At 42.5% G+C, this 23,411-nt stretch overlaps 1 protein-coding gene across 4 annotated transcripts in view; it reads right to left on the bottom strand.

The window, feature by feature from the left end:
- Positions 1-7,035: 7,035 nt before the first annotated feature.
- The window catches only part of LIN9 (lin-9 DREAM MuvB core complex component), a gene marked incomplete at both ends in the record, with an annotated part of 94,317 nt that continues 77,941 nt past the window's right edge, over positions 7,036-23,411 (bottom strand). For all 4 annotated transcript variants that reach the window (XM_080699055.1, XM_080699056.1, XM_080699057.1 and 1 more), the window contains 4 exons: positions 7,036-7,141; positions 11,292-11,389; positions 11,490-11,669; positions 15,995-16,120. In XM_080699055.1, coding sequence (XP_080555181.1) covers positions 7,036-7,141; positions 11,292-11,389; positions 11,490-11,669; positions 15,995-16,120 — 510 coding nt within the window. The remainder of the gene's footprint in view (positions 7,142-11,291; positions 11,390-11,489; positions 11,670-15,994; positions 16,121-23,411) is intronic.

Genomic DNA, 23,411 nt, shown 5'->3' with positions numbered 1-23,411 from the left:
TGAAACAGGGTCTCACTGAGTTGCAGAGGGCCTCAGTAAATATCTGAGGCTGTCCTTGAACTGCTATCCACCTGTCTCAGCCTTCCAAATGCTGGGATTATAAGCATGAGCCACTACAACCAGCTTAATTTTCTGCAATTTAGTGAGACCCTGTATCACAACAAAACAAAATTAAATGAATAGGGCTTGAGTGTAGCTCAGACATAGAATGCCCCTGGATTCAATCTTCAGTACAAATTTTAAAAAATATTGTGATTATCTTAGTTGATTATATTAAGTATCTATTTATGAGCTGGGCGTGGTGGTGCATACTTCTAATCCCAGCAATATTCAGGAGGCTGAGACAGGAGGATCACGGTTCACAGCCAGCCTCAGCTACTTAGTAAGCCATTGCAACTCAGTGAGACCGTGTTTCCAAATAAAGAATACAAAATAGGGCTGGGGTTTAGCTCGGACTATAAGATAATACAAGCAATTATAAATTATCTTATAAATAACAATTGTCTTTTTTTGGAATTGTGTATTGAACCCAGGGACATTCTACTTCTGAGCTATACCCCCAGCCCTTTTCATTTTTCTTTTTTTTTTGTGTGTGCTTGGGATCAAATTTATATTTATTTATTTATTTATTTTTGTGGTGTTGGGAATGGAACCCAGGGGCTTTCTACCTCTGGTCTACACTCCCAGACCTATTTTTTATATTTTATTTGGAAACAGTCTCATAAGCTGCTGAAAGCCTCACTAAATAGCTGAGGCTGGCTTCGATCCTGCGCCATCATCTCACCCTCCCAAATACTGGAATTACAAACGTGCACTACCACACCCGTCCTGGGACATTGTTTTTCTGAGCTACATCCCCAACTCTGTTTTATTTCTTATTTGGAAACAAGGTCTCACTAAGTTGCTGAGAGGCTCACTAAGTTGCTGAGGTTGGTTCCTCCTGTCTCAGGCTCCCAAATCCTGGGATTATAGCTGAGCACCACCACTTGTGGCCTTATTTTTTATTTTATTATTGTTTTTGTTTTGGTACTGAGGATTGAACCCAGGGAAATTTTACCTCTGAGCTACAACCAGCCCTATTTTTTAATTCTTTATTTGAAATAGGGTCTCACTAAGTAGCTGAGGCAGGCCATGAACCTGCGATCCTCCTGTCTCAGCCTCCCAAGTGCTTGGATTAAAAGGCTGTGCCAGCCGGGCATGGTGGCAAATGCTTGTAATCCCTGTGCTTGGGAGGCGAAGACAGGAGGATCGCGCTCGTTCAAAACCATCCTCTCTGGCTTAAGAGACCCTGTTTCCAAATAAAAATATAAAATAGGTCTGGGAGTTTAGCCCAGAGGTAGAAGGGTTTCCAGGAACCCCAGTACCACCAAAAAAAAAAAAAAAAAAGAAAGAAAAAAAAAAAGAAAAAAAGAAAAAAGAAAAAAAAGAAAAAAGAAAAAAAAGGGTGTGCCACCAAGCCCAGTATCTTATTTTTTATTTTGAAATGGGGTCTTGTTAAATTGCTGAAGCTGGCCTCTAACCTTGGATCTTCTCAGTAATGGGGTTACATGTGTGTACTACTGCACCTAGATCTCTCAAGGGAACAATTTTTTAAAAATCTACAGATATTTAAGTCCTATTGTTGTATTTTTGATTTTTAAAAATTATGGATACTTGCTGGGTGTGGTGCCAATCCCCAGTAGCCATTCCACTCAAATAAAACTATGGACTTCCTGAGAACAGAAATAGTCTATACATCTCTTAAACTCTTAAGAGGCCTCAACTGCTAAATGTGTTATAGATATCGAACTTACAATCCTCCTATGTCAGCCTCCTGTATTACAGGCATGGGCCACCACACCTGGCCTATTTTTCCCATTTTAGCTTACTTTATTTTTGTGGTACTGGGGATTGAACCCAGGGGCATTCTACCTCCGTGCTTCACCCTCAGCCCTATTTTTTATTCTTTATTTTGAAACATGCTAAATTGTGGAGGGTCTAAGTAGCTGAAGCTGTTTGTGAACCTGCGATCCTCTTATCTCAGCCTCGCACATACTGGGATTATAAGCATGCCTTACCACACCTGGCTCTTCCCCCCCCCCCCCTCTTTTTTGTACTGAACTACACCGCCATTCCTTTTTTTTTTTTTTTTTGCGGGTCTGGGGATGGAACCCAGGGGCATTTGATCTCTGAGCCACACCCCCTGCCCTATTTTTATTTTTTATTTTGAAACAGAGTCTATGTTGCGGAGGGCCTAAGTAGCTGAGGCTGTCCGAGAACTGCGATCCTCCGGTCTCGGTCTCCCGAGTGCTGGGATTACAAACGTGCGCCACCAAGCCCCGCCCCAGCCCTATTTTTTATTCTTTCTTTATTTTTTTGCGGGTCTGGGGATGGAACCCAGGGGGGATTCGACCTCTGAGCTACACACCCAGCCCTATTATTTATTTATTTATTTATTTATTATTTATTTTTGCAGCACTGGGGTAGGAGCCCAGGAGCATTCTACCTCCAAGGTACACCCCCAGCCCCATTTTTTATTCTTTTATTTTGAAACAGGGTCTCACTGAGTTGCAAAGGGCCTAAGTAGCTGAGACTGTCCACAAACCGCGATCCTCCTGTCTCAGCCTCCCGAATGCTGGGATTACAAGTGTGTGCCACCATGCCTGGTTATTCTTTGTTTTTGAAATAGGGTGTCACTAAATTGTGGAGGGCGTCACTAAGTAGTTGAGGCTGTCTGAAAACCTCGATTCTCTGGTCTCAGCCTCTCTAATGCTGGGATTACAAGCTTGCGCCACCAACCCTGGCTCTTCCCATTTTAAAGATGAAGAAACTTGAGCCGGGCGTGGTGGCGCACGCTTCTAATCCCAGTGCTTGGGAGGCTGAGACAGGAGGATCGCACAGGTTTGAAGCCAGCCTCAGCTACTTAGTGAGGTCTCAGCAATTTAGTAAGGCCCTGTTTCCAAATAAAATACAGAATAGATCTGGGAGTATAGCCCAGAGGTAAAAAGCTCCTGGGTTCCACTCCCAGTACCACCAAAAAAAAAAAAAAAAAAAAGAAAAAAAGAAAAAAAGAAAAAAAAATAAACTCATTCTAAGTAGAGGTTTAAGCAGAGGCTCGTAGTCACAGAACTTGTAAGTAGCAGTGGCCAGAACTTAAAGGTAGGACAGACTGAGCTCACTGTTCAACCTCCATCATATAAAACCTTCTCTATTGAATGGGCCTTTTTAGTCCAGACTAATAGGTAACGTGATAGATTTAAAAGCACCCCGAAATCTGAATTTCTACATGCCAATGAATATTATCTCATCTTTTAAAGCAATCGGGAAGAGCACACTCTTATTCTAATGACAGTGATGCTTAGAGCTCTTTGGACACATTCATCACTCCTTACCGCGTCCTTGGTGCCTAGGATCAGGCACTTTACCAGGACCTGGAAACAAAATGGTGAGCAAAACCAGAAACAGCCCCTCTCCTCATGGAGGAAAGAGGCCAGTCTGAAGACAAGACCATGCCAAGAAATACACAGCTCAAATGTGGCGAGAGCTGGAGGGAGACTTGTGACCGGAGGCTCTAGTGTGTGTTGGGTCAAGGACAGTTTTCCTGAGAAAGACACTGCAGAAGATGTGTCAGGAGATCAGGAGTGACTGAGGGGAAGGGAGGGGCAGGGGCTCCAAAGATGCAGGCCCTCTGTAGTCAAGAGCAAGATGGAGAGACAGGCGGCGGTGGCTGGACCACCGTGGCTTTGTAGATATTAGGAGAGAGTTCTCAGTTTGCCAGAGAACCACAGACGTTAAAAAAAAAAAAAAATGTATGTATATATTTTTTTGCAGTACTGGGGATGGAACCCGGGGCATTCGACCTCTGAGCTACACCCCCCAGCCCTATTTTTTTAATTACTATTTTTTGTGGTACTTGGGGTGGAACCCAGGGGCCTTTCTACCTCCGGGCTATACTCCCAGACCTATTTTATAATTTGGAAACAGGGTCTCACTAAATTGATGAGAGCCTCACTAAGCTTTGTACCTGTGTGATCCTCCTGTCTCAGCCTCCCAAGCGCTGAGATTATAAGCGTGTGTATTTTAAAGCAGTGTCTTGCTAAATTGCTGAGGCTAAGCTGGGAGTGGTGGCACACGCTTGCAATCCCAGCATTCGGGATCCTCTGAGACCAGAGGATCATGGTTCGCGGATAGCCTCAGTTACACAGTGAGGCCCTCTGCAATTTAGTGAGACTCTGTTTCAAAATAAAGAATAAAAAATAGGGCAGGGGGTGAGGGGGTGTAGCTCGGAGGTCGAATGCCCCTGGGTTCCATGTCCAGACCCGCAAAAAAAAAAAAAAAAAAAAAAATTGCAGAGGCTCTCCTTGAACCTGCAGTCCTCCTGTTTCAGACAAGGATTAAGATTACAAACCTGTGCCACCATGCCTGATTTAGGCGGTATTATGAAATCAACCATTCACTAGGTCTATAATAGGTCAGGTAATTTACTTGCTTAGTGTTTGCAGTGATTTGCTCACACATGGAAAAAAAATCCTAAAATAATACTGGATAAGCCAGATGTGGTGGTGCACGCTTGTAATCCCAGCATTTGGGAGGCTGAGACAGGAGGATCGCGGTTTGAGGATGGCCTCAGCTACTTAGTGAGACCTTTTGTAACTCAGTGAGACCCTGCTTCAAAATAAAAAATGAAGCTGGGCGTGGTGAGGCATGCGTGTAATCTCAGTGCTTGGGAGGCAGAGATAGGAGGATCTCACTGGTTCAAAGCCAGCCTCAGCTACTTAGTGACGCTCTCAGTAACTTAGTGGGACCTGTTTTCAAATATAAAACAGGTCTGGGAGTGTAGCCTAGAGGTAGAAGTCCCCTGGCTTCCATCCCCAGTACCGCAAAATACATAAATAAATAAATAAAAATAAAAAAATTAAAAAAAATGAAATATAGGGTTGGGGGTGTAGCTTGGCGGTAGAATGCCCCTGGGTTTCATCCCCAGTACTGCAAAAAGAAAAAACAAAAACAAAAACAAAACAAAACAACAACAACAAAAATGGGTTGGGAGTAGAGCTCAGAGGCAGAATGCCCTCTGGGTTTAATCCTCATCACTGAAATGCAAAAACAAAAACATAAAAACAAACAAAACTAGAGCCTGGCATGGTGGCACAGGCTTGTAATCCTAGTACTTGGGAGGCTGAAACAGGAGGATCATGCAGGTTTGAAGCCAGTCTCAGCTACTTAGTAAAACCCTGTTTCCAAATAAAATATAAAAAATGTCTGGGGGTGTAGCTTGGAGGTATAAGGCCCCTGGGTTCCATTCTCAGTACAAAAACAAAAACAAAAACAAAAAAAAAAGAAAAGAAAAAAGAGCTGGGTATTGCTTGGTGGTAGAATGTCCCTGGGTTCAACCCCTAATACCAAAAAACAAAAAACAAAAACAAAACTTTTTATTTTTATTTTTTGTTTTTTGCAGTACTGGACATGAAACCCAGGGGCATTCTACCTCCAAGCTACACTCTCAGCCCTATTTTTTATTCTTTATTTTGAAACAGGATTTCACTGAGTTGCAAAGGGCCCAAGTAGCTGAGGGTGTCTTTGAACTGTGATCCTCTAGTCTCAGCCTCCTGAATGCTGGGATTAGAAGCATGTGCCACCACGCCTGGCTTAAACAAAACTTTTTAAACAGAAGAAATATCAACTTGTAATAACCTATCAACTTATATTAAGTAATAACACAGATAACATTAATTTTCATAAATCAATTTATTAGAATTACAAATATTAAGAATAAAAGATTTATGCATTTCTCAACATAACAGTTTAGCTAAATATAAACTCTGCACTAAAGTTCTGCAGTGGCACAATACCAATAAAGAATATGGAAGCGTTTTTAAACTATACAAAAATTTCAAATGGAAAATAATCTTATTTCAATTTTATTATACATTAACATATAAAAAGTCTCATCTTATGAGACATCTAAAAGAATCAAAACCAACTCTATAGCTGTATCTTAAACTCCAAATCTGAAAACAATTTATTATATTTTGAATTTATAATATTCTATATTAAAACAAAGAAAATTTAAAATACATACTTTTTACAAGATTAACATTTTAGGCAGGGTTTTTCTTAAAAAAACAAAAAACAACCAAGAACAAACCTTTCTTCTGCATTTCAAAACACTGGTTATATTTGTTTTTCCTTATAAAATCTTTTTCTTTATAAATTGTGTATTGTTGGATTTTAACCAGTAATCTGGTTTAAAAGTTGTGCAAATAAACAAATAATATGAAAATAGTGTGTTATCTTTCTTTTTTCTTTAATAAATCTCATAACAATAGCACTTTTTGCCCTGAATTGACGGGAAACACATGCCAATTCCACTTGCTGAAATTTAGCATTTTTCAGTAATGTTTTTCCTGCTCCTTCATTTTCTTTCAACAAACAACAAAGGTTTCTTTTATAAATTATGATAAATTAAATTATTTATTATTATAAAATGATCTACAGAACCATGTCACACTGCAAGTATATATCACATACACTTGTAAAGTCCGTATTCCCCATCTACATTCCAGTGGCTTCCTGAAAAATAGGACTCCCGACACCTCACAAGTTATCTTTTAAAGACGAGAGGGCCATCACCTGAATCCAATGGAGTGGTTGTTTTCCAGACGGATTTCTACATTGCCGTTGTTGTGCACAAAAAGACCTGGCTTCTTCATGGTCTCCATTGTGGCAGTTGTTGGTATGTGTTGGGTGGAATTCACACACATTTAAAAAAATGCTGAAAGTATTCTTCCATGAAATTATATTATGTCCAGACATCTTCAGTTTAAAAATACTTGCTAATAAACATATGTAACATAAGCAATGCTACTGTATCTGAATAAAAGAAAAATAAATATATGCTGGTATTATAAGAAGCAGTACAGTATATTAAAATGCCTTATTTGGAGATTTAAATTTCCCTTGTTTTCCAGCAGTTAGGTTATTTGGTGTTGGAAGCCTATGTAGAGAAGACCTTCTCACAATCAATGTCCCATGCAGGTAGCTAAGTTTCTTTTGCTAGTCTCTGTTGGTATTGTTTGCAGCAAAGGCATGTAAATTTCCCATCTGGCTCAAGCCACTTTGAATATGTGCAACATGGATTTCTACATTATTCTGAAAGCAACTGTAAAAAGAAAAGAAAAAAAAAAGAGTTAATGATTTCCTCTAACTAAATTAAGAAAAACAAACTTTAAAAAGGAAGAGTTAAGCTGGGCATGGTGGCACATGCTTGTAATCCCAGTATTCGGGAGACTGAGACCTGAGGATCAAGGTTCACGGACAGCCTCAGCTACTTAGTGAGGCACTCTGCAACTCAGTGAGACCCGGTTTCAAAATAAAGAATTACGGAGCCTGCGTGAGGCAAGGCCGGTACTGGGGCCTCCGAGGCCGGGATCGGAGCCTGCCGAGGGGTGAGGCCGATGCTGGGGCCAGTGAGGCCAGCATTAGAGCCTGCCGTGAGGCAAGGCCGGTGCTGAGGCCTCCGAGGCCGGGATTGGAGCCTGCCTTGAGGCAAGGCCGGTACTGGGGCCTCCGAGGCCAGGATAAGAGCCTGCTGAGGGGTTAGGCCGGTGCTGGGGCCAGCGAGGCCGGCATCGGAGCCTGCCGTGAGGCAAGGCCAATACTGGGGCCTCCAAGGCCAGGATAAGAGCCTGCTGAGGGGTTAGGCCGGTGCTGGAGCCAGTGAGGCCGGCATCGCAGCCTGCCATGAGGCATGGCCGGTGCTGGGACCTCCAAGGCCAGTATTGGAGCTGGCCGAGGGGTTAGGCCGGTGCTGGGGCCAGCGAGGCCGGCACTGGAGCCTGCCATGAGGCAAGGCCGGTACTGGGGCCTCCGAGGCCGGGATTGGAGCCTGCCGAGGGGTGAGGCCGATGCTGGGGCCAGCGAGGCCGGCATTGGAGCCTGCCTTGAGGCAAGGCCGGTACTGGGGCCTCCGAGGCCAGGATAAGAGCCTGCCGAGGGGTTAGGCCGGTGCTGGGGCCAGTGAGGCCGGCATCGGAGCCTGCCGTGAGGCAAGGCCGGTACTGGGACCTCCAAGGCTGGGATAAGAGCCTGTCAAGGGGTTAGGCCGGTGCTGGGGCCAGCGAGGCTGGCATCGGGGCCTGCCGTGAGGCAAGGCCGGTACTGGGGCCTCCGAGGCCAGGATAACAACCTGCCGAAGGGCTAGACCGGTGCTGGGGTCAGCAAGGCCGGCATCGGAGCCTGCCGTGAGGCGAGGCCAGCATCGGAGCCTGCCGTGAGACATGGCCAGTGCTGGGGCCTCCTAACCCGGGAACGGAACCTGCCGAGGGGTTAGGCCGGTGCTGGGGCCAACGAGGCCGGCATTGGAGCCTGCCGTGAGGCTAGGCCGGTGCTGGGGCCTCCGAGGCCGGGATTGGAATCCTGCCAAGGGGTTAGGCCGGTGCAGGGGCCAATGGCCAGCATCGGAGCCTGGCGTGAGGCAAGTTCACTCCTGCGGCCTCCAAGGCCGGGACCAAAGCCAGCTTAGGGGTTAGACCGGTGCAGGGGCCAGCGAGACCAGAACTGGGGCCTCCCAAGAGGCAAAGCCGCTGCTTGAGCCAGCGAGGTCTGGATCAGTCCACTGAGTAGCCAGGCCGCTACTGGGACCATCAAGAGTGGGATCGGTACTTGCAAAGCAGCATGCACAGAGAAATATCGCAGAAAATATAAATCAGATGCTTCTCTTAATCAGCAATAACTAGGAGGGAAAGGGCAACAGGAAGAGGTTGAGCTATAGAAAGGGCCCTATAGTGAAGCAACTAATGTGACCAATCAGAGGGTATGTAATACTGGAGGAGGAGCCTCTTTAAAACGCAGGAGGTACATAAACAAATGTATCAAAGTAAATCACCAAAGAAGCGTGGGATGGAGGGAGGGGGAGGGAATGGGATGGGGGCTGGAGGAGGGCTAATTAGATGATGTGTGCTTGTATATCCTCTCAAGTCTTGTACTCCAATGTGATTGATATATGACTACAATGCACCAATTTAAAAAATAAATTAATTTAAAAAAAGAATTAAAAAAAATAGGGCAGGGGTGTGTAGCTCAGAGGTTGAATACCCCTGGGTTCCACCCCATTATCTGCAAATAAATAAATAAATAAATAAATAAATAAATAAATAAAAATAAAAAGGAAGAGTTAAGCTGGCTGTGGTGGTGCACACTTGTAAATCCCAGCATTTGGCAGGCTGAGACAGGAGGATAGTGGTTCGCGGACAGCCTCAGCTACTTAATGAGGCCCTTTGTAACTCAGTGAGACTCTGTTTCAAAATAAAGAAGAAAAAACAGGGCTGGGGTGTATCTTGGAGGTAGATGCCCTTAGGTTCCATCCCCAGTACCAGGGGGGAAAAAAAGAGTTGTTTAGTCATGGTAACGTACGCCTATACGCCCATATTTGGGAGACTAAGACAGGAGGATCACAAGTTCAAAGCCAGCCTCAGCAACTCAGTGAGGCTTGCAACTTAGCAAGACCCTGTTTCAAAAAAAAAAAAAAAGGACTGGGGGTGTAGCTCAGAGGTATAATGTCTTTGGGTTCAATCTCCAGCCCACACACAAAAAAAGAAAAGTAACAAAAGGTTAGGAAATAGCTATGTTAAAAACCTCAGAGCCCAACATGGTGGCGTACACTTGTAATCACATTACTTGGGAGGCTGAGACAGGAGGATTGCAGGTTTGTGGCTGGCCTCAGCTACTTAGGCCCTCAGAAATTTAGTGAGACTCTGTCTCAAAATAAAGAATAAAAAACAGGACTGAGGGTGTAGCTCGAAGGTAGAATGTCCCTGGGTTGAATTTCTAGTACTGCACAAAAAATACAAACAAGCCGGGCATGATGGCACACGCTTGTAATCCCCACGCTTGGGAGGCTGAGACAGGAGGATTGTGCAGGTTCGAAGCCAGCCTCAGATACTTAGTGAGGCTCTCAGCAACTCAGACCATTTCCAAATAAAATACAATAGGTCTGTGAGTATAATCCAGAGGTAAAAAGCCCCTGGGTTTGACCCCCAGCACCACCAAAAAAACCTCCCACAATCAACCCCCACCCCAGGTAAGGAATCCATTTCTTATGCATTAGCCATAATTCTACTTCAGTGGTACTAAAAAGCAGTGCTGTGAAAGAATCAAAGGAACCACACGACCAACCTCTCTCTGACTTGGTGAAGGTTGCCTTATTTTTTTTTTTTTTTGAGGGGAGAGATCTACTTCTGAGTTGAACTTTCATGCTAAGCCAAAGCTATATATTAGTGTTTCTGATTCATTTATATAGAAATCTGAGTGAAATTTCAATTTTGTCAATATAATGGATATAATTGAAAGGCTGTGTGTGTGTGGGGGGGGGGGTACAAGGGACTGAACACAGTCTACCTCTGAGTTATATCCCAGTATTCTTTTATTTTGAAACAGGGTCTCACTGAGTTGCTGAGGTGGGCTGCAAACTGTAATCTTCCTGTCTCAGCCTCTTAAGTACTGACATTACAAACAATAACCAATATGCCTGGTTAGAAAGCTGTTCTAGCCAGGTGTGGTGGCGCAAGCTTGTAATCCCAGTACTTGGGAGGCTGAGAGAGGAGAATTACGTAAGTTCAAAGCCAGCCTCAGCTACTTAGGCTTTTTTTTTTTTTTTTTGTGGGTCTGGAGGTGGAACCCAGGGGCATTTGACTTCCAAGTTAAAGCCCCAGCCCTATTTTTTATTCTTTATTTTGAAACCGGGTCTCACTGAGCTGCAAAGGGCCTCACTAAGTAGCTCAGGCTGTCCACGAACTGCGATCCTCCAGGTCTCACAGCCTCCTGAATGCTGGGATTACAAGCGTGCACCACCACACCCGGCTCAAAAAAGCTATTCTAAAACATACATAAATCAAGAGTGGTGGTGCACACTTGCAATCCAGTATTTGGGAGGCTGAGACAGGACAATGCAGGTTCACTGCCAGCCTCAGCTAGTGAGGCTGAGACAGGAACAGGAGTGTGGTTCATGGCCAGCTGCAACTACTTAATGAGACCCTGTTTCAAAATATAGAATAAAAAATAGGGCTAGGATTATAGGTTGGAGGTAGAATGACCCTATGTTCCGTCCTCAGTACCGCAAACAAACAAACAAACTAACTAACTAACTAAAATAAGGCTGGTGGGTGTAGCTCAGAGGTAGAATGCCCCTGGGTTAAAATTCCAGTGCCAAAAATAAATAAATAAATAAATAAATAAATAAATAAATAAATAAGTCCTGAAGAAAAAAATCAATGAATCGAACATAAAATGATTAGAGTACGCTTAGTGATTACCTGATATTAGAAGCATCTATTGTCCTCTTGATATCATTTAATGAGTCTGTAAGTGATTTGAATTCAAAGGAATTCAGGTCTCCTCCTTCTGCTAGACACTAAAGAGAAAAAATATTTCAAAATTGGATTATGAAAATTGGGTTTTTAGCATAGTTTGGTTCGGGTCAAAATTAAGAAAACATTTTCTCTGAAATATACCTTAATCTGTAATAAAATAGCTGTAAGCCTGGAGATTAAGTCTGTGAGGTTTTCATTTTCGACACAGGGCTGTCCTGTAGAGGAGTTGGCATGCCGGACGATCTCCTGTGCCTCCTCCTCACACCTCCTCCTCATGTCTGTCGGCTGGTCTGCAGGCTGTAGCCCCTGGTCTGGAGCGAGCTGAAGAGGATTGAAACATACAGCTTAAAAACACAATTACTTCTCTAGTGTTTGTGTCCTGTATTCAGATTTGGATTTTTACAAAACTAGCACTTAAAACTTAAATGACAGACAGGAGTGGTGGAGCATAGGAGGATCACAGGTTCAAGGACAACCTCCAAGAATAGTAAGATTCACATCAACCTAGTGAATTTATGTTTAAAAATAAAAATATAAAAGGGCTGGGGGTGTAGCACAGAGGTAGAATGTACCTGGATTCAATCCTTAGTACCACAAAATAAAAAGCAAAAACCAGGATCTCAAATTGCTGACACTGGCCTGGAACCTGTGATCCTCCTGTCTTAGCCTTCAAAATTGCACCCTGTGCCACCATACCTGACATACATACATACATACATACATACATACATACACACACACACACACACACAGACACACACACACACACTCCTCCCCCCCAGGTCTAGGGCTGGAACCCAGGGGCACTGGACCACTGAACTACATCCCCAGCCCTATTTTTCATTCTTTATCTTGAAACAGAGTCTCACTAATTTGCAGAGGGCCTCACTAAGTAGCTGAGGCTGCCTGCGAATCCTCTGGTTTCAGCCTCTCAAATGCTAGGATTACAAGAGTGCGCCACCACGCCCAGCTCTGACTTATATTTTTTTATTTTTATTTTCTGTGGTACCGGGGATGGAACCCAGGGGCATTGTTCCTCCGACCTATACTCCCAGCCCTATTTTTTAGTCTTTTTATTTTTGAAACAGGCTCTCTCTGAGTTGCGAAGGGCCTCAATAGGTAGCTGAGGCTGTCTATAAACCGCGATCCCCGTCTCCACCTCCTGAATGCTGGGATTACAAGCATGCACCACCACGCCCAGGTCATTTTTTACTTTGAAACAGGGACTCACTACATTGCTGAGGGCCTGGCTAAGTAGCTGAGGCTGGCCTGGAACCTGTGCTCTTCCTGTCTCAGCCTCCCAAATCCTGAGATTACAGGCGAGCATCATGGCACCCAGCGTCTGCACGCTTTATTCCATCTGATTTGTTACTTGTCCTTCCCCTCTGCTATGTTTATATAACTTATCCTCTTAACCACTTGAGAATATGGAGTAAATATATGCGTTTTTCTTTTCTTTTTGCGATACTAGGGATGGAACCCAGGGGCATTCTACGTCTGAACGACACTCCCAGTCCTATTTTTTTTTATTCTTTATTTTGAAACAGGGTCTCACTGAGTTGCAAAGGGCCTCACTAAGTAGCTGAGGCTATCTTCAAACCGCAATCCTCCTGTTTCAGCCTCCCAAATACTGGGATTACAAGCGTGTGCCACTATGCCTGGCTTTGTAATAGTATCTGTTAAGAGATACTTTGACATTATATAAAGCTCCTATTTGTCAGAGTGTGGTGGTACACACCTGTCATCCCAGTACTTGGAGGGCAGTTGCAGCAATTCTGTGAGCTTCTATTTCGAAATTAAAAAAAAAAAAAAAAAAAAAAAAAGCAGCTGGGTGTGGTGGTGCAGGCTTTTGATCCCAGTACTTGGGAAGCTGAGATAAGAGGATTCTAGGTTTGAGGATAGCCTCAGCTGGTAGTGAGCCTCTCATCAACCTAGTGAGACCCTGTTTCAAAATAAAAATAAAATTGGTCTGGGTGTAGTTCAAAGGTAGAATGCTCTTGAGTTCAAATCACCAGTACCATGAAAGAAAGAAAGAAAGAAAGAAAGAAAGAAAGAAAGAAAGAAAGAAAGAAAGAAAGAAAGAGAATCATGCTGGGTGCAGTGGCACAGGCTCATAATTCCAGTACTTAGAAGATTGAGACAGGAGAATCTCAGGTTTAAGGACAGTGTCAACAAACAGTGAGACTCTCATCAAGTAGCTGAGGCTGTCCGGGAGCCAAGATCCTCCTGTCTGAGCCTCTTGATGATATGTTATTTTGAAATCAATATTGTTCTTTCACAAAAGCTTTGTGAGAATTCAATCATTTAATTTCATTAGGAAAGAAGCCTATCACAATGTCCTGGGGCACTACAAAAAGAATGACAAGCAACCCACTTTTGCAAGGGTCACCTTGAATTGCCTTGCGTATGCCTCTTGCGGACAGTGACTAGCCAGAGACGAAAATCTACTTACTAGAGCAACACATATTTCCATGCATGTGATAAAAAACTAACAGGATGCCGGGTGTGGTGGTGCACGCTTGTAATCCCCGAGCTTGGGAGGCGGAGACAGGAGGATCGCGCAGGTTCGAAGCCAGCCTTGCTGGCTTAAGAGACCCTGTTTCCAAATAAAAAAGTATAAAAATAGGTCTGGGAGTGTAGCCCAGAGGTAGAAGGGTTTCCAGGAACCCCAGTACCACCACACACACACACACACACACACACACACACACACACACACACACACACACAAATAAATAAATAAATAAATAAATAAAAATCTATGACAACGAATGGCTAATAGAATGAGCACACTACACAGGAGTTTAGTAATAAGAGATCAGTTTTTTCTCTCAGTTCAGTTCAGGTGGACAGATAACATCAGCCATGGCAAATGTGGAGGACTTAACCTATAAGATTATTAGAATAAAAGACAACTGCATAAGACACTCATAAATAGTGTTGCCTTTGCTGGAAACACACCTCAAAAATAAAAAGGCAAGAGAATTTTAAACTCGTCTCAGTTCTTACCCTGTAGTAAAACTGCAAATTTTAGATGAAACTGTTGAGCCACCCTTAGAAATAAAGTCATATAGGGAGCCGGGCATGGTGGCGCATGCTTGTAATCCCCGTACTTGGGAGGCAGAGACAAGAGGATCGCTCAGGTTCAAAGCCAGCCTCAGCTACTTAGTGAGGCTCACAGCAATTTCCAAATAAAATATAAAATTGGTCTGGAAGTGGTGAGTGCAGCCCGGAGGTAGAAAGCTCCTGAGTTTCATGCCCAGTACCACCACCAAAAAAAACCCAACAACAACAACAAAAAGTCATATATAAATAATAAATCACAAATAACCCTATGTATATGAAATGCCAAAAGTGCATAGTTCTAATGTAAAGTTTAAAGGTGGAGGATATAAATTGTACACAGAGCATGTTCATACCTTTCTGAGAAAAAGCATGTATTGTTTTAAAAAAAATAAGACCAAGAAGAAATTAACCAAATATAGTCTTTGGGCCTGGTGTGGTGGCGCACGCTTGTAATCCAAGCGCTTGGGAGGCTGAGACAGGAGGATTGCACGGGTTAGAAATCAGCCTCAGCTACTTAGTGAGGCTCTCAGCAACTTAGTGAGACCCTGTTTCCAAATAAAGTATAAAATAGGTCTGGGAGTGTAGCCCAAAGGTAGAAAGCCTCTAAAAAACAACAACAATAACAACAAATATAGTCTTTGGGCTTCCTCTCTCCTTTTTTTTTTTTTTTTTTTTTTTGGTGGTACTGAGGAAGAAACCAGAGTTCTTTTACCTATGAGCCACACCCCAAGCCCTACTTTAATTTTTAGTTTGACATGGTCTTCCTAGGTTGCTGAGAGTCTATGTGGTAAAGGCTGTCCTTGGACCTGTAATCCTCTGGTCTCAGTTTCCCAAGTACTGGGATTACATAGCATGTGCTACTACACCCAGCTAAATTTTTTCTTTTTTTTTATGGAACCCAGGGACATTCTACCTCTGAGCTATACCCCCAGCCCTGTTTTTTATTCTTTATTTTGAAACAGGGTCTCACTGAGTTGCATAGGGCCTAAGTAGCTGAGGCAGGCCGCAAACCATGATCTCCCTGTCTCAGCCTCCCAAATGCTGGGATTACAAGTGTGTGTCACCCGACTTAAATTTTCCCTTTTAAAGAACAGTATCAGCTGGGTGTGGTGGTGCACACTTGTAATCCCCGCACCTGAAAGGTGGAGACAGGAGGATCACACAGGTTTGAAGCCAGCCTTGATGGCTTAAGAGACACCCTGTTTCCAAATAAAAATATAGAAAGTAGGTCTGGGAGTATAGCCTGGAGGTAGAAGGGTTCTATCCCCAGTACCACCAAAAAAATAAAATAAAAAAACAGTATCATTTAGAATTTGGTAACTACAAGTTGATAGCTTAGTGTGTATAAAACACTCTTCAACACTGGTGCTGTGAGGAGTAAAATATATTGACAAGCTGGGCATGGTGATACATGCTTATAATCCCAGTATTTGGGAGGCTGAGACTATATATATCTATGTCTACTAATGTTCTACTAGTGAACCTTATAAAAAATAGAACTTAGTTCATATTTTCTAAAATGTGAAGGTGAAAGTACTGTTTGAAGAGAAAGTGGAGAGAGACTCATACAAATCACCTACCTCGTAGCAGTACTGTTGAACTTTATGCAAAACTTTGTTTAGGTCCTTGTTCAGCTGTTCAAGCTCTAGAACAATTGTTGCGTATCTCCGCTGAAACTCAATGCCAATAGGCATAGAATATGATTTCTGAGAAGAAAGAAAATCAGGTCTTGATAAAAATTTTTTAGCAATGAAATTTCAAATGATCTTTAAACGATATAACACATCTAAAACTTTTAAAGCCAGGTGTTGTGGCACACACCTGTAATCCTAGTACATGGGAGACTGACAAAAGAGGATTGGAGGTTTGAGGACAGCCTCAGCAGGTAATGAGACTTTATTAACCCAGTGAGACCCTGTTTCAAAATAGGTTGGAGATAGAATGTTTCTGGGTTCAATCCCCAGTACAACAAACAACTTTATAAAACTTGTGTAAACCTAATGTTAAGTTCTTGGGTGATATAGTTGTTTTTTACTTAAGCAACTGTTATTGTTCTTAGGAGTGTCATAATGTCTGAACTTTACTTTTCTTTGTATATGTGGTACTGGGGATTGAGACCAGGAGCATTCTACCTATAAGTTATACCCGCAGCCCAGTTTTATTTTTTATTTATTTTTTGGTGGTACTGGGGTGGAACCCAGGGGCTTTTTACCTCTGGGCTATACTCCCAAACTTATATTTTATTTTGAAACAGGGTCTAAGTTGCTGAGAGCCTCACTAAGTAGCTGAGGCTGGCTTCGAACCTGGGCAATCCCCCTGTCTCAGCCTCCCAAGCGCGGGGATTACAAGTGTGCACCACCACGCCCGGCCAAGCCCAGTTTTATTTTGAAACAGGGTTTCACTGGGTGATGAAAAGTGTCCCTAGTTGCTGAGGCTCCTTGAACCTGAGATCCTCTTGTCTCAGCCTCCCAAGTATTGGGATTACAAATGTGTGCCACTTTACTTTTTGACCAGATTTTATTTATTTATTTTTATGTTTTATTTTTGTTGTACTGGGGATGGAACCCAAGGGCATTCTACCTCTAAGCTACACTCCCAGCCCTATTTTTTATTCTTTATTTTGAAACAGGGTCTTACTGAATTGCAAAGGGCCTAAGTAGCTGGGGCTGTCTACAAACTGTAATCCTCTCGTCTCAGCCTCCTGAATGCTGGGATCAAAAATGTGCACCACTATGCCTGGCTTGACCAGATTTTAAACTGGGCATGGTAGCACACACCTGTAATCCTAATACTTGGGAGGCTGACACAGAGAATCATTGGTTCAAGATGATCAGACTGAGACAGGAGGATTATGGTTCGCAGACAGCCTTAGCTATCTAGTGAGGCCCTTCGCAACTTAGTGAGACCCCGTTTCAAAATAAAGAATAAAAAATAGGGCAGGGGGTGTAGCTTGGAGGCTGAATGCCCCTGGGTTCCATCCTCAGACCCGCAAATAAATAAACAAATAAAAAAAACAATAAAAAGATAAAAAACACATGAGTACTAGAATCAGGTTATGTATTCCAACTCTATCTGCTACTAGATGGGTAACATTAAGCAAGTTCCATAATCCTTCTTTAACTCAGTTTCCTTACCTGCAAAGTGGGATAATAAGAATATCTATTAATGGGGTCACTGTGGAAATTAAATGAGATAACACAAGCCAGCAGTGCCTCCTAAATAGGAAACATTCAATAAATATCAAGTGTATTTTATTTACTTTTTTTTTTTTTTGCAGTGGTGGGGATGGAACCCAGGGGCATTCTACCTCCAAACTACACCCCAGCCCTAGTTTTTATTCTTTATTTTGAAACAGGCTCTCACTGAGTTGCAAAGGGCCTCACTAAGTAGCTGAGGTTGTCCGTCAACTGTGATCCTCCTGTCTCAGCCACCCAAATGCTGGGATAATAAGCGTGCACCATCATGCCCAGCTTACTTTTTGTTTCATTGTACTGGGGGTTGAACCCAGGGGCATTCTATCTCCGACCTACACTCCTAGTCCTATTTTTGTGGTTTTTTTTTTTGAAACAAGGTCTTCCTGTCTCGGCCTCCCAAGTACTAGAATTACAGGTATGTGCCACCACTCCCAGCAACTATATTTTATTACTATTATGATTCTGTATTTGCAGGGTTTCGTTTCCTTTGTTGACACTTTTAATAAATGATACTCTTCACTCCACTTTAGCTACAAATGCTGGGAATAAGACCTGTCTAATCAAGGCAAATTCAAGCATATCCCTGGCCCCCAAAGGGTTTCTGAGAAAGTGAAAGTTATTTTACAAGGAACCAACATCACTTCTTATGCTAATAATTATTCTTATTTAATCATTAACATAAACATGGTGAATCACCACACACTGTACTCTCTAAATACCTATAATTATTTCCATCAATTAAAAAATTTTGAGTTTGGACTTCCGGGAAGATGGCGACCGAGAAAAGCGGGGCTTAAGAGCTCCGCTAACAACCAATCTCCATTACCACAAAATCAGCGCCTTTCATAGCCAGAAAACACCATCACCAGAGAAACAAAAAAATCACCAGGCTCCAGAGAGAAAGCGGACTGAGAACAGAGCTCAGAGCCACAAAGGAGATACACCGGCCTCACGCCTGAGGACGCGGCAGCAGCGCCATACTGCCGGAGGCACCGGCGAATTCACCGGAAGGCTACAGCAAGCCGAGGTGAGCAGCTGCGGGACAGCCAGGCGGGATCTTTCGGCGCAGGGAGCATCTAAAGCTCCCAGTGGCTGAGCTCACCACACGCTGCAGGGACTCAGAGTGGATCTCAAAACCAGAGAAGAAAAAATATGCCAGCCTCACGGCCAAGGGCGTGGCAGTGGCGCCATATTGCCACCGGCGGCAGCAGCATTGAATTCACCGAGTCCAGTACAGCTACATCTGCGTACTCAAGACCAGTGAGTCAAATTGCGGGCCACAGAGAAATCCCAGAACTGTACTCCCTGGAACTTGACCCAGTGGGGGAGGGGCGGTGGTAGAGATATCACACCATAGGAGAACGTGCAACCTGGCACCCCCCATAGTCTAAAGCAGCCTCTATCGACTCTCTGGGTCAGAGACTCTGTGATACAACCCAGTAAAGGAGTAGTGGGGTCAGAAATACTACAGACTCGAGATCCAGAGCACCTTAAGCGAAGTCACAGTGACCCAAGGGAAGAACCCAGAGAAGGCACAAACTTCCAAAATCATGGGAAAGAGGAATAACACTGGAGCAATGAATGCCCACAACCCCACAACATCAGAACCCGATAAAACAGAAAATCAGAGATTTCTAGAAGATCAAATCAGGAAAATAACTGTAGAAATAATAGAGGTGCTTCGAAAAGAATTCAGAGAGAGCCAAAGAGAGATAAAGGATGCAATTAATGAAGTAAAGGCCTCAATTCAAAGCATGAACAACCGATTAGACCACATGGAGAATAGAAGATGATCTCGCTCTTAGAAGATGATCATTCCAAAAATGAACGCATAGTTTCTAATCTAGAAAAAAATATCCGACAGCAGGAATCTGACATTGAAGAAATATGGGCCCATTTTAAGAGAGCTAACCTAAGAATAATTGGAATAGAGGAGGGAAAAGAAAGTGAAACCAAAGGGATCAACAATCTCTTCAAGGAAGTAATAGCAGAAAATTTTCCAAACATAGAGCAAGAGGTCGATACACAGGTCCAGGAAACTTATAGAACTCCCTTTAGACAGGATCAGAGAAGAGGATCCCCATGCCACATAATTGTCAAAATGACCAATGTGGAAGCCAAGCAGAGAATCTTAAAGGCAACAAAAACAAAGGGCCAAGTGACATTCAGAGGCAAACCAATTAGAATCACTCCAGACTTCCCAAACCAAGTCATGAGAGCCAGAAGGGCTTGGAGTAACATATTCCAAACTCTGAAAGAAAACAACTTCCAGCCAAAAATTTCCTACCCAGCAAAACTTTCTATCAAATTAGATGGAGAAATAAGAAGCTTCCATGACAAACAGAAACTGAAGGAATTTATGTCTTCAAAACCAGCGCTAGAGAAAATACTCAAAGAGATTAACTACAAAGAAGAAATAGGTAACACACACCAGAACCAGAGAAACAAGATTTTCCATCCAACAGACAACTAAGACTGGTTATCTGTGGAGATTCATTATTTATGTTAGTCTTTTACCTATCTCTAAATTGTATTGTTTGCTTTTATTGTTGCTAATTTTTAGGATATCTAGTTGGAATATTAATATACCTTCAGATATAGCATTTGGAAATATTTTATCCCATTCTATTAGTAACTTTTAACTCTGTTTACAGTTTCTTTGGATATACAATATTTTTTATTTTTTAGGGAATTTGTATACTCTTCTGTTGCCTGTGCCATTGAAATCATATCCAAGAAATCACTGCCAATTTCAATGCTGTGAGGTTTTATGACCCAGATTTTCTCCTAAAAGTTTATAGTCTTAAGATTTATATTTAGGTCTTTTATCTATTTTGAGTTAATATTTGTATATGGGATTAGGTAAGGGTCCAATTTTATTCTTTTCCATGTAAGTATTATTTTTCAACAATATTTAGTTAAAAGATTATTATTTCCACCACCAAATGTTCGTGGAAACCTGTCAAAAATAACTTGACAATATAGGGAAGAATTTAGCTCTAGGCTTTTATTTAACTCCAATGGTTTATATATCTGCCTTTAGAACAGTACTACACCGTTTCAATTATTGTAGCTTTATATGGTTTGAAATCAGAAAATATATATCTTCTAGCTTTGTTCTTTTTCAAGATCATTTTGGGTATCTAGAGTCCATATTCCATATTAGGATAGATTTTTTTCCTGAATAATAAAATATATAAATAATAGAAAAAAAAATTCTCTGGTAAGAAAGAAAGCAAAAAGAAATATTGAAATGTTATCTTTAAGTCATCAAAAGCTTGGTATCAGACAAATGAAACTGTTATGTGAAATTATCATTTTTAATTCTGGATAAATTGCTATAATACTAGATGTCAACCACTAAGCCAAGCATGGGAAGGAGAGATGGGGAGAGAATGGGTGGGGATCGGGTGGGGGCTGACTGGGCGATGTGTGCATGTATGTCTACAAAAGTTTGTATCCCACTATGATGTATGAATACAGTGCACCAATAAAAATAAAAAAATATTTAAAAAATTTTTTTTGAGAGCCAGGCAGGGTGGCACATGCTTGTAATCCCAGCATTTGGGGGGCTGAGACAGAAGGATCGCATTTTGTGGACAGTTTTCAGCTACTACTTAGTGAGGTGACTCAGTGAGACCTTGTTTCAAAATAAAGAATAAAAAATAGGAGCAGGCAAGGTGACGCACAGTTGTCATCCCAGCATTTGGGAGGCTGAGAGTGGAGGATCTCAGTTCCCGGATAGCCTCAGCTACTTTGCAAGGCCCTCCACAACTTAGTGAGGCCCTGTTTGAAAATAAAGAATAAAAAATAGGGCAGGGGGTGTAGCTCGGAGGTTGAACGCCCTTGAGTTTCACCCCCAGATCCAGAGGAAAAAAAAAAAAAAGAAAAAGAAATAGGGCTAGGGGTGTAGCTTGGAGGGTGTAGAATGCCTCTGGATTCCATCTCTAGTACTGCCCTCCTCCACCAAATTTTTTTTTGAGTAAGACATGGTAGAGCACACCTGTAGTCCCATTACTTGGGAGGCTAAGAAAATAGGATCCTGGGTTTGAGTATGTCCAGTATGAAACAAATACACACAAGTACCAAAAACAAAACAAAACAAAACAAAACTCTCTCCTATAGAAAGTATAGATAAGGAAAGAAAGCATTTTTAGACTATACAGGGGGAAAAAACTACAGGAATCCTAAATCATAGAATTTTAGGTTTTTTGAGCTAACAGAAACATTAGAGCATATAGTTCAGCCACATTATTACACAGGCCTAAAAAATTGAAGCCTAAAAGAGTTAAATATTTTTATTTATTTATTTTTGGTACTAGGGATTGAACTCAGGAGCATTCTACTTCCAAGGTACACACCCAGAACTTTATTTTGAAACATGATCTCACTAAATTGCTGAGGCTGGCCTCCAAGCTGTGATCTCCCAGTCTCAGTCTCCCAAGTACTGTGATTATAGGTCTGTGCCATCATGTCCAGCTCAGCGTCAGCTCTTGTGGAGTTAAATTACTGGACTACCTAAAATATTTGTATGTTATACGAATGCAAGGAGAAGTAGAACATGCTGAACTTATTTCCTTTGGGAACTGAGGACTACTGAGGACACAGTGCAACAGAACTATGATTAAGTCAGTACTGGGGATTGAACTCACAGACATTCTACCTCCCAGCTATACCCCCTGCCTTATTTCTTGAAACAGGGTCTCACTAAGTTGTAGATGGCCTCACAAACTGATGAGGCTGGCTGCAAATCTGTGATCCTCCTGTCTCAGCCTCCCAAGTACTGAAATTACAAGCGTGCGCCACCATGCCCAGCTTTTCTTTTTAATTGGGATTAAACCAGGGACATTTACTTCCAACCTATACTATTAGTCTTATTTTTATTTTTTATTTTTTGTGGTACTGGGGGTGGAACCCAGGGGCTTTCTACCTTCAGGTTATACTCCCAGACCTATTTTATACTTTATTTGGAAACAGGGTCTCACTAAGTTGTGTAGGGCCTAAGTAGCTGATATTCTTTTTCTTTTTTTTTTATTATTTATATATTTTTGCAGGTCTGGGAATGGAACCCAGGGGGGCATTCTACCTCTGAGTTATATCCACTGCCCTATTATTTATTCTTTATTTTGAGACAGGGCCTCACTAAGTAGCTGAGGCCTCCCGAATGTTGGGATTACAAGTGTGCGCCACCACGTCTGGCGTTCTTTTTATTTTTGAAACAGGGTCTCATTAAGTTGCAGAGGGCCTCATTAAGTAGCGGAGGCTGTCCGTGAACAGCAATCCTCGTCTCAGCCTCTCGAATGCTGAGATTACAAGTGTGTGCCACCACACCCGGTGTCCCATATTTTATTCTTTATTTTGAAACAGGGTCTCACTGAGTTGCAAAGGGCCTCACCAAGTAGCTAAGACTGTCCTTGAACTATGTTCCCCTGTCTCAGCCTCCCAAATTCTGGGATTGCAAGCGTGCACCACCACGCCCAGCATATTCTCTATTTTGAAGCAGGGTCTCACTGCTAGGTGTGGTGGTGCATGCTTGTAATCTCAGTACTTTGGGAGGCTGAGACAGGAGGATTGCTGTTCACAGGTAGTCTCAGCTACTTAGTGAAACCTTCTGTAACTCAGTGAGACACTGTTTCAAAAAAAAAAAAAAAAATAGGGCTGGGGGTGTAGCTCAGAGGTAGAATGCCCCTGGGTTCCATCCTCAGTACTGCAAAACAAAAGGCAAAAACAAAAGACAGGGTCTCATTAAGTTGTGGAGGGCCTCACTAAGTAGCTGAGACTGGCTGAGAACCTGTGATCCTCT

Source organism: Muscardinus avellanarius, assembly GCF_963383645.1.
Source record: "Muscardinus avellanarius genome assembly, chromosome: 7".
NCBI lineage: Eukaryota > Metazoa > Chordata > Mammalia > Rodentia > Gliridae > Muscardinus > Muscardinus avellanarius.
This window is presented reverse-complemented; position numbering and strand designations above follow the sequence as displayed.